General features: G+C 42.8%; 1 protein-coding gene across 1 annotated transcript in view; it reads left to right on the top strand.

Moving 5' to 3' along the window:
* Positions 1-11,031: 11,031 nt before the first annotated feature.
* The window catches only part of LOC143111392 (A-type potassium channel modulatory protein KCNIP1-like), a 40,894-nt gene continuing 39,491 nt past the window's right edge, over positions 11,032-12,434 (top strand). Inside the window, exon 1 of the mRNA XM_076273620.1 lies at positions 11,032-12,179. Coding sequence (XP_076129735.1) covers positions 12,092-12,179 — 88 coding nt within the window. The 5' untranslated portion in view covers positions 11,032-12,091. The remainder of the gene's footprint in view (positions 12,180-12,434) is intronic.

The raw sequence follows: 12,434 nt of genomic DNA on the forward strand, positions 1-12,434 counted from the left end.
TCATTTTGCCTTCTGACCTGTGTGTGTGTGTGTGTTTTACAGTGTTTTCTTTGAACAGGTTCTTTACACTAAAACACACACTAACTTAACCCAGCTGTATTAAGAAAACAGTATATTTCCTGTCATGTTGATGCCGCTGAAATAATCTGTATTATTAGTGATGTTAACTAACTGATGTAATGTTAGTGGACTGGGACAGAACAGAGTTAGTATTATTTCGCCCGTGCTTTTATACAAAGTGACTTTCCAAGACTACACTCTGGAAAAAAAAAATTGTTGAAAACAACACAACTTGTGTTGTTGTCACATACGCAAACTGAGATGCCTCCCTGGATCAGTGGATCAAGGTCTCATTTCATCGTTTTTTCATTAATTTTGCCGTGGTCTCTAGTATTAATGAATGCCCTGTGAGCCGGTTTTGGTGAAAAAAATGCTCTCCTGCGTCTATTTCATGCTGTTCTAGCTTGGTGGGGAAGGTGGGAAGGGAGGAACGACAGGATTTTGCCTCTTACTCATGAATATTCATGACATGTTAATGACCTCGCCTCTGATTGGCTAACAGTACTGTGACACTCCCTCCAGTGTGTCCTCATCCGATTCTGCCTGTGCTGTGCTCCATATTCAACTTTTCGGTGCTACTGTTGAAGTCGGTCTACTGTTTTTTTTTTTTTTTTGCTAGGTGGTCCGTGATATTTTTTTGTTTAAATTATTATTGTTTAAGTGGTCCTTGGTCTGAAAATGTTTCAGAAACACTGACAAACAGTAATATTGCAGTCTATTAAAATAATGCAAACACAAAACAAGAACATCCAAACTATGTACAGAATTAACAATGTCTTCTTTTTGCCAGACGATGCAGACATCTGGCCTACAGATCCTTTGTAAGATGGTGCTGGGATTATTTAGGGAAAAAGGTCTGAGTTGTTAGCCTGGTAAACCAGACCCTGGAATCTTTCAGATTAAGGGTCTGGCCACGAGTAATGAAAATGGCCCAATTCGAGGGGCGGCACCAAGCATGCATTTGAAACTCTTACTGCACGCAGTTGGATAACGCTACGACCAATCACAACAATTCACGGTGTGACGTATCCAGTTCTTGCAAAGGAACGATTTGAGGGCGATTTTCTGCTCCTCTTTTAGTTGAAAAGTCAAATCTAAATCCTTTATTGTAGCGGCCAAAGCCGTTTCAAACAACTGGTGTTCATCGGTAGCTATCTTGCAATGTTTTCTAGATGATTCCGGACGTCGCAGCACCGTCGTCATCAGTGCAGCTCGCCTTTGTCCCGCCTACACCGATTTGATTGGTCCCTCTCGCTTGAGAGGTAGAAGAAATTTGGATCATTGCTCGTGGCCAGAGTATCTTGCGGGCACAATTCAAATTGTGCTCTCGCGAGAACTCTGGATTTCCAGGGTACTGAGTTGTTGTTTCGGCTTGTGTTGTCCTGGGGATCCGAAGGGACAACACACAAAACACATTCGTTGGCTGTGATGATTCTATTACATTGCTCATTGATTGCGCTGGGTCATAGGTGGAGCCATCAGGTGTTATTGTGGAGATGTCACTTTCATCCTCCTCCTCTTGATCAACCCGAGGTCTTCTGGCCTTGGATGAACAGGCTTGATGGGAGTAGAGGTAGCAGGCCCCCATGCCCATGGTGTATCCGAAGTGCTTGTATCAATACTCATACTTTTCATTAAGTATTCTGTTTGGGTACCTAAAGTAAATGTGTATTATTGTCAAGTTACAAGATACTAATAGTACACAGGACATTCACTATCTCACACAAAACTGTACTGGCACAATGGAAACAAAAATATTTTAGTGACTGTGGTAATATGGGGCGCCAAATGTTACATGCCTTATTTTGTGGACAGAATGACTTTCGTGTGACGAAATACATATATTCATTACGAAACCATGTTAAACCGTAATGCCTTTTGTCCACGGAATGCACAAATTGGTTTGCATTGTGTCCACAAAACACTGAAGAGAGCACATCATTTCGTGGACGAAATTGACTGGTGGCCTTTTCCTTTCGTGGACATAATGCTGAATGCAGTATTCATTGTCGTAGACAAAATGTTTGGTCAAGTAATTCTGTCTACGTAAATACGGAATGCACCTACACGCATCATTATGTGCATCCTATTTCAATTTCGTCCACAGAAGTATTGTTTTGTGTTACAGAAGGCATTCCGTCCATGCAATGGTTCGGAGTAATTTCATCCTAGGGTCCTTTGCACAATGACCCCGAGCCAAACACCCTCCCAGAACCTGTTTTCCCTTGGTCGAACCCTGGTCGAGTAGCGCTGTCAGAAACGAATGACGTTCTGCAGTCGTGATGGAACCAACTTTTATCTCGTAAATTACCCCACTAATAATGCCCTGAATGGTACGAAACTTCTGCAGTAGTACAACTATGACCTTTAGTCCAATAACGAGGCATTAGAAAGTTTGTAGGTGCATAGAGGGTCTATACGTACATAAACTGTCTGAACATTTCCTAAGTTTACTGAAGCGAGAAGAGGAATGTAGTCTAAAAGCAATCTGTCTGCATTTGGCTCAGGCTTATGTAACCCAGCTCTGGCTGAGGACTATCTGTGGGTGATTGAACCGGAGAGGCTAAGATGTTATTATTTTCTAAAACAGGGCCTCTGCAAACCTCCCCTCTGCCTTTTACCCATTCACATGTGCACTCACCTCAACTTTGCTGTGTCCTTGCCAATGCCACTATGTAAGAGTTGTTCACAGATATAAATCTTGCCCAAGATCTTGTGTTATTTCCATTAATTTTATATTAATCTAGCTGTTTTACCTTTGCCATTAATATTTCTTTTGCAATGAGTGAAATTAGTATTTTGAACCTTGAAAAAATCACTATGGCTGCCTATGATGGCCTTATGAGAGAACTAATGGCGTGAGGTTGCATTTTGAACCTGAGTTTCTCACTCTCATGAAATCATCATACAACATGAACAAAGCAAATTAGGCTGCCCACAATTCTGTCATGTTAATGACTGAATGCAGTGAAATCATCAACGTAACATCTGAATACTTGTAACACCTCACAGTCTGTTGTACATAAAGTCTATATATCTGTGTGTGTGTGTGTGTGTGTGTTTCTCACCTCCAGTGAAAACCTGCAGTGTAGCGACCATGTTCATAGGAATAATATTTTCCCCCATTCAGCTTGCACCACCAAATGAAAACAACAACGGTAATGTTCCTCTGCAGTACTGAACTAATAAGTTCATTTACAGAGGGGGTCTGGGCTTCACACTCAACTGAGCACGAGAGATAAATAAAATGTGTGTGTGTGTGTGAGAGACAGAGAGAGAGAGCGAGAGAGAGAGAGAGAAATGATTCCAGTAAAGGGCAATATGGGATTTAAAAAGGCATTTAGTCCAGAGGGCAGTGCTGTCTGTGTAATGTTAAGAGGTTGCACACTTTTGGGACTACAGAGATGAAGTGATTCAGGGTGCATACAGTACAGTGACTTGCACACCCAGACAGAAGACAGGCTGTGAGTATTGTGTCTGTGCTCTGGGCCACAGTGAGCCTCTGTCTGGCTGCTTAAACTGCAGGTGCACATGAGGAGCATATGGCCATGGTATGGCTATGAAGGAGGGTGATGCCCAGAAACTCTGACATCAGTATCTCTAGTAGCTTACTTCATCATCAAATCTGCCTGTATACATCTATGTTTTTCTGACTCACTCTCTCTTTCTTTCTCTCTCTCTCTCTCTCAATTCAATTCAATTCAAATATGCTTTATTGGCACGACAAATCGTGTTTACAGGAATAATAATAATTACAAAAGAGTAACATTACAAACATTTACACTTCAAAGAGTAACATTACAAACATTTACACTTCATCAATACACTGTGTGTGTGTGTGTGTGTGTGCGTGTGCGTGTGTGTGTGAGCGCATTGCTCAGTGGTCACTCCTCCTCTTTCTGTCACAGTTGTGTATGTAGTGTGCAGCTAGTATTGCACAATCTTCCTCTTCTCCTAGTAAATATCTAATTTTCTTGTGATCTTCGATCTCAAAGAATTTTGGATATATAGATTGACATTTTGGATAGAATTTGGAGCGTATTTCTTTGTAGTTTGGGCAGCTAGTGAGGAAGTGTAATTCTGACTCAATTTCTTTTTTGTCACAGTTCACACAAAGTCTGTTTTCTTTAGGCATCCAGGTTTGCCTGCGTCTGCCTGTTTCTATTGCCAGGCTGTGGTTGCTAGTATCTAGACATTGTTTTTCTCAAGTTGGTGCCTCTTACAATTGCCAAGTATTTTGCTAATTGGCATTCCCTGTTAAGAGTCAAATAACTTTGTAGTTTACTTTGTTTTTCTGTTGTTTTTGTCCAGTATGTGAGATATTTTTCTTTCTGGGTGTTGATCATTTGGTTGGTATTTATTCTTTCAAGAGGGGTGCCAGTGTCCTGAGGCTGAATAGTGATGTTAGTTCTATTAGTTGTTTCTTGCTGGAGCCTATGGACCAACTGGATGAGGGGACTCTTTTCTGTGTTCAATTCTTGGCTCTTTAAGGCTTTGAAGTGATAGGATGTGGGGTCGCTTGTTTTTAAATGCTGTCAGAATTTGATGCCTCTCTTTTCAATTTTTAGAAGAAGGGGGAACTGGCCGAGTTCTGCCCTGCATGCATTAGTTGGTGTTTGTTTCTGCATTTTTAGAATGTTCCTGCAGAATTCTGTATTGATTGGTTTTGATTCATATGTTTGTCAATTACGGTTTGTAATGTGAAGATATGATCTGATGTTCTATAATTTGGTAAGAATCCAATTTGGCTTTTGCTTAGGACGCTGTGCTTGATAAGGAAGTTCATGATTATTTTGTTCATGATGCTGCAGAAAACCTTCCCCAGATTACTGCTTACACAGATGCCTCGATAATTATTTGGGTCTAGTTTGTCTCCACTTATAAATATGGGCGTTATGAGTCCTTTATTCCAAACGTCAGGGAAATAACCAACACTAAGAATAAAATTGAAGAGTTTTAATATCGCCATTTTGAGTCTGTGATCAGCATGTTTTAGCATTTCATTAAGAATTCCATCTGGTCCACTCGCTTTTTTGGTTTTAGGGTGTGCAGTCTGTCTCTCTCTCTCTCTCTCTCTCTCTCTCTCTCTCTCTCTCTCTCTGTCTACCTCGTCTCTTCAGGGCTGTTATACTGCCCTGGCCAGTGTTTGGCTGTGGGCAAAATGTGTTGCGTTCCCATAATGAATTATGCAAAGCTGTGATTCATCAAGGCGGAATGGGGGCAGGGTTAGCGTGATCCAGTTAAGGTAACCTTTGGCCAGAAGAAAAAACAATAGCTGCATGTAGCATATTCCTGAAGAGAGGCAAAATAAGGTCATTTGATTAAGGGTATAATTGCAGTACTAAAGTATAAATCTGTACTGCCAGAAGACAGTGGATTTGTCCAATATACCAACAAACTAATTCGCATGTCACTGGGTAATTCACTGCCTCTGCTTCTGTAGACTGTCATAAGCGTTGGCTGTAATTGCTGCACATCTCAAAGTCTATCGCGATGGTTAATTAATGTCTGTGATTTAGCACTAGTGGGAGTTGATGAGTGGGAGTTGACCTAAAGGTGTATTTTTAGACTAACAAATGGACTGTGTTGAAGCCATGTGGCAGAGGCTGACCAAAACAGTTCCCAGTCTCCCCAGCATATCTTGAGTCAGAGTTTCTTGGTTCTTAATAGTCAACAGGTAGTTAACAGGTATTCCCTTGAAGTCCCTCCCTCTGCATGCTTAGAGCATTACGTGAGCTTGACGTGAGCAAATGATTGACAGGAAAATCATCTCCTGGTGGCTGTTGTCGCGGCTGGCACTACATACCCTGAGGCAAATAGAACATACTGTTTTTTTTACACATTTACCTCTGTCAGGGCGTAGCATTTTCAATGCAGCTTGTCCGTCAATACTATTGATCATCTTACTCACAAAAAACATGGTCAAAAGGAAATTTGGGCCATGGATGAACCCATAACATTGTTACTGTTGTGTGATATGGCATTCACGCCTGGTTTGCCCTCTAGTGTTGAAAGCAAGGATGTGCATTTATTTGCTGTCAGTCGCACCCAAAATGAATGTCATTGGAGTTCATGATATATATTTTGCTATTCAGGCTTATAATATGGAGAATGAAGTCCCTGACACTGCCAATGCGTACCTGGGAGGCTTAATATTACACTATGTAACATTGTTGATCGGGTAGCATCATGACCCTTTTAGTCATTTTTTGACTAACTGGGTACCATCTTAACGTTACTTTAAATGGTGTTGAACATTGAGGCCAAGGGGCGTAGATATAAATTCTTCCATTGTGTTCCTTTAAGTAAGCATCTTCATATCCGGCTGAATTTTCTAGAGGTAATTTACATCTGGTGATGTACATCATTATTGGACAGTGTTTATGTCAATAGTAAAAGCCAGCTACACACTGATGTATGTAGGTTGCCTGATTATGCCATTTTTGTCTACAATGTATGTTTAAAGAGCTCCCCCACTCTCTAGGTGGTGTAGCAGAATGATATCACCAGAGCCATGTCGGCAGTTCTGCAGCAAGTGCCCTTCTAGTCTAAATTATATGTAAATAGGAGGACAACGTGAAATAACGTATAATCTGTTCTGATTTAGCCTTTTCTGATATAGCCTATCTTTTTTTATGCCCAAATGTGTATCTATTAATCTACCCATTGGTAAGCACTAACACTATGTCAACAAGGTTCAACTGGATTGGAAGGTCGATCAAAACAGATTTTTATGCTTAGCTTCATATTCATTTCAGAATATTCTTTTTTTGCAGTCATTCCAAACAGTTTACAGACAGCAGCAGAGTGGGCTGAGTGTCCCTGTCACTTATGCAAGTTGATGGACATTTCCCAAAAGCGTCTGGCACCGTAGACGGCATCTGTCACACAGAGTCCAGAATCAACATGCTGGTCACTCCATCCAAGAGAATGTGTGTGTGTGTGTGTGTCTGTGTGTGTTTGGGGGGGGGGGCATTGATGTCAATGATCAAGGACAGTTTTGTGTCCTCTGGCTAAATTCCTGCTATACATGTCAGCACATACATGTAGAGGAAGACTCCCTACTGTTCCCCTGCACCTGCTTTATTCATCCCTCGACATGGAACAGAGAACGCGTCCAGCTGCTTAGGTCAACCGTCACTCTAAGGATATCAGATTTATTGCTTTGTCACAGAATATAATCTAGCCTCACCTCTGCTTATATGAGAATCTTTTATAGCCTATGTATTTTTAGTCTATTATTGAAATAATATGATAGCCATCATCAATTCAGGCAGGAAATGCAAGGACTCATATGCAGGCTATGAAAAGTGCTTTTTCACTGACACATTGTGAGCAGTGTTATTTCTCCTGGGTGCTGGGAGTGTTCGAATCTGCTAGTTCAGCTTTGTGCTGCTCGCTGTAGTTGTGGTTTAATTTACTGGGGATCAGGCTTTCATTCGGAAAATGTGTCCTGGGATCAGCCCTAACTTTGAGATGACAATTCTCTGTTTTCTGAGAGAAACCCATTTGCTCTTTTTCTTTCTTTCTTTCCTTTCTTTCTCTCTACACACTCACAGTAATGCTGTGCTATAGGGCAGTGTCAGCATTTTCGTAGATAGGCGATAAATAACCACACATGCGAACACACACGCACCCCTTTAGTAAGTATAAGTGAAACACACTCAGCACACAGTGAACACAAAGTGAGGTGTAGCACACACTAATCCCGGTGCAGTGAGCTGCCTGCCACAACAGCGGCGCTCAGGGAGCAGTGAGGGGTTAGGTGCCTTGCTCAAGGGCACTTCAGCCGTTCCTACTGGTCGGGGTTCAAAGCGCTAACCAGTAGGCCACGACAGTCTGGTGTTGTAAAAGGCTGCCTTTTACAACACAACCAAGCAGTAGAATGCAAGCAAAAGAAGTTTACCATAATTTATTTGAGTTAACCACTTTTCCAGAGGGATGATTCCTCCTTTATTGGTAAAAATGCAGTGTGGCGGAGAAATCACAAAGGCATCATAACTGTTACTTAATAGCATGTGGAACATGTACAATATGTGCAAGCATGTGTGGTGCTTTTAGCTACAGAGCAACAACCACGTCTCAGTGTCACAAAACAAGCAGACACGCATTCAGTACACACAGTGCATATCCAACCACTGCAATACTCTTACTTCCTCATCGTACTTCCCCCCTGACAGGGTTTACCATTGTACTGCATTAATAATATAGTAGTTTTATAGGTTTATCCAATTGGCCAAACACTAGAGAAAATGCATACATTCATCATGTGCCCAGTAGGCAAGAAAGCCATTGTCATTGTACCGGCTGCTCCAGGAAAGGGAAGTCAAGCGCACAATAGCTCCTCATATCCAAGATAAATGAGGTGAGAATCCGATTATGGTCAGAACATCTTAAATGCTTCATAGAACATTACAAGGATTCATATGCAGATATTTCAGTTGCTGAGAGATTGAATTTGGTAACCCCAAAATGAGGGAACATTAGATTTCCGTCTGCCTTTTCTCTTTCAGGGTTGAACTGTTTAACATAATCATTAGTCTTAGGTGCATCAAAGTCTGTAAAATACTGCATGAGCATTGCAGTGCAAAGGAAATACTCCTTCTCTTACATTGGTTATCTCACTCTCTCTTTCTCTCTCTCTCTCTCTCTCTCTCTCTCTCTCTCTCTCTCTCACATACACACAAACACACACAGCACAACACATGCATACACATACCAAGACCAGTTTCCAGTTTGGCGTACGCCTACCCAGGCCTAATATGGTGTGAATGTCTTACTGCATCCCACATTGTGGGCCAGTTCACATTAAAGCTGCAGTTGGCTAGATTTTTTTGATCATGTTCACTGAAACCGACACTATGTTCCGACAGAACATCATAAATCAGCCGGTTTTAAAAAAAAAAACCTGCACTTCTACCTCCACCTAGAGCCTGTTATTTGTTTTGCAAAAATCCACAGCTCCCGGTTCTTCTGGTCCAATCAGAGCAGGGCTGTGTGAGATCTGACTGTCAATCACAGTCTGGTGCAGTCTCTAGTGCACAAACTCGATGAGAGGGTGCTAGGTGGTAGTGGGGGAGGGGCATGAGAGTTGTAAACATTTAAAATGTAAAAGTCCTCTCAATCTGTTAGGCTTGCCAACTGCAGCTTTAACTGTGTACATAAATAGCCTACCTTCTACCTAGCCTGCCGCATTCATTTGTGTCTTTCTTTTCTGTTGTCCCAGATAGTAATGTCACAACACCTGTGCTCTTTCTGTGTTCCAGAACCAGTGGCTAACACATAGCACACAGCCCTCAGCCATCATGTGCTACTGCATAGATCTTGCTGATTTATTGATGCCATATGAAATGCTTTAGTCATGACGCCTGTTATGGAGGCCATGTCCATAGGTGAGTAGGTACTTTCACTGCCTTTCCAAGGAGCCTGGCTGGATGATGATACTATCATAACGCCTGGGTATTAGCCTGAGGTCATAGTTCATGGCCAGCTAGATTGGCTGTTCTCTCCATTGACCACAACCGGGCCCAAAGTGGGATGATAATTTAATGTGACCTAGTATGTGTCCATGTGTGAAGGGCACCAGTAGCAGGCGAAGGACTATGTGAGGGACAAACAGTTGACCTAACATAAGGCATATGAATACTGTAAAGTAGAACAGTTTCTACTTCTTGGAACAATACCATAGGGTTAATATACTGAATAATGAACAGAGTCACGAGTCTTGAAATGAACTTGAAAGGAAAAATGTCCATCAGCCTCTATTCTGGATCTGTCCAAACATTCACTAATATTAAAACTATTCGCTAACTAATACATTCTTGTATTATAAGATATTGATATGCTCTAGTTTACACCTAATACAAATGCCAGGAATAGTTCCTGTTTACAGTGAATACAGTGCTTGTTGAAAGATGTCCACTCAAAACATGCAGTTATGTAAAACATAAAAAAATATCTTAATAGGCTCAAAATATCCTCTCCTCTTCAGCCACCCACACAGAACAGAAATACATCCCAAATCCATTATGATCAAAAGTATCAGTGTTTGTGGTTTAAGCATGGCATCTTGCCACATGACGATACAATGTTGAAGAGCTGAGTTTTAATTAATCTCACTAATCAGCTTCTAGTGATTGAATAACTCATGGGCTGGAAGAAATAGATGAGAATTTTAACAGTCTTGTATATCCCCACGCTAAGGTGGCCTTTAAATTGAATTCCATCGGCCTGCATATAAGCATTTGTTTCTGCGTGGTGAAAAGATATAGGCACAGCATATGGAATTAAGAGCTCTGAGGTCCTACACGAATAGCCAAAAACAGTAAAGCTACAGCATTGTCATCATTGTCTCTTCAACTTCACAACACCAGCTGACTCGTGTTGGCAGTAATGTGTGTTTACGGGACTCTCATTGGTCCAGTGTGGTGTCGTGCACCGTTGCAGGATGCGATCGAACAAGGGGAACAAGTGTCAAGGAGTAGAAGAGAGAGAAAAAAGGAGTGGAGAGGTGGAGAGAGCAACAAAGCAGCATCCTGAAGCTAGTCTGTGAGAGGGCAGGAGAGAGAGACAGAGAGACGTGCCTGAGAGAGAGAGAGACGTGCCTGAGAGAGAGAGAGAGAGAGAGAGAGAGAGAGAGAGAGAGAGAGAGAGACGTGCCTGAGAGAGAGAGAGAGAGAGAGAGAGAGAGAGAGAGAGAGAGAGAGAGAGAGAGAGAGACGTGCCTGAGAGAGAGAGAGACGTCGCTGAGAGAGAGAGAGACAGAGAGAGAGAGACGTGCCTGAGAGAGAGAGAGAGAGAGAGACATAGAGACGTGCCTGAGAGAGAGAGAGAGACGTGCCTGAGAGAGAGAGAGAGAGAGACATAGAGACGTGCCTGAGAGAGAGAGAGAGACGTGCCTGAGAGAGAGAGAGAGAGAGAGAGACATAGAAACGTGTCTGAGAGAGAGAGAGAGACAGAGAGAGAGAGAGAGAGAGAGAAACACTGCTGCATGAGAGTGAGAGAGGCAGAGAGTGAGAGAGTAAGAGAAGCAAAGCACTGCTGCTGGAGTCTGGGTCTGGGTACTGCAGAGATCTGACTCCAGCCGAACACAAGAAGGCAGAGAGGCGAGAGAGGAAAGAGCAGAGAGTCACACAGTCATACACACACACACACACACACAGCAGCAAGAGGAGCAGCAGAGGAGTCGTCTGCACACCTACCGCACGCAGCCTTCACCCAGCCTTCACATTGAAAGAGGCCATTAGGACAACAACACCCTGAGGAGACGAGAGGAGACGGAGAGGGAGGGAGAGAGCGAGCGCAAGCCAAGAAAGAAGGGAAGAGAAGAGGAGCAGGGGAGAGCAAACACTCGCCGTCTCAATGGACACAGAGAACTTTCATAGAGTGGTGCTCGGGGCGCCATGCGGCATTGGCGGTCTTCACCTTTTTGCTTCAATAATTCATCTCACCTCGCAAACCAACTTTTCCTTTTAGAAGTTTGAGACTGTCTCTGGGAACAGCGTTGGGCTGTGTGGAATAGAGTGGCTGTCAGCTTGGCCAGTTTTAAGACACGGAAGAGGCAGTACAGACTGTGTGAGTGTGTATGCAGGGACACACATCTGTGCCAATGTTTGAGTGTCTGTGTGAGTGAGTGTGATCTTGCATGTGTGAATTTGCGTTTGTATGTATAGTTCTGATTATGATCAAGTGCAGTCTGGCAAGTGATGAATGTAAACCTAGGTCTAAGGCATGACATTTCACAGCCTTTTAAAAAAATGACCACTTGTCTCTGAAGAACATGGCATCCTTTTTAGAGAGAAGTTATATCTCTCCATCGCCAGAACTGTTCTGCTCTCTCCCTTTCTGCGGCAGAAGTCATCACTAAAGAAATTCTCTTCATCGGACAAATCTTTCAGCTTCCAGAACTCTGCTGCCTGACGCAACAGAAAACTCTTCATAAGGGACTCATCAACTTCCCGCTGGCACCTGCACCCACCGTGAAAAAGGGTGCTATTTTTGTGACGGCCTGACCCACTGTCCTTAAATCAGGATGGCAGGGTGTACCAGCCGCTGTCGTCAGGGGGTGCTCAAGTTCATGCAGTCTCTCCGGAGACTCGTTTTTGGGACGCTCAGCAAAGGTAGGCGGCTCTAGTATTCCTTTTTAACCCCCAATGTCTTACCTGTGCACCTGTGTGTCTTGCTTTGGTCCTCAGGGAGAAGCTACTAAGAAATTTTACAAATCTTACTTTAACAGAAGGTTTGTGTGTGTGTTAGTGCATGTGCGTGTGCGTGTGCGTGTGTGTGTGTGTGTGAGTGAATGTCTGTGTATGCAACAGATCTGAGGTAGGCTTAGGGTTAGGGCTGGTATGTGTATGTTTGGCAGTGTGTGTATG

This window comes from Alosa pseudoharengus, unplaced genomic scaffold (assembly GCF_046254945.1).
Source record: "Alosa pseudoharengus isolate Yale_2024_CS ecotype anadromous, Long Island Sound unplaced genomic scaffold, YU_APseudo_1.1 YU_APseudo_1.1_scf_8, whole genome shotgun sequence".
Lineage (NCBI taxonomy): Eukaryota > Metazoa > Chordata > Actinopteri > Clupeiformes > Clupeidae > Alosa > Alosa pseudoharengus.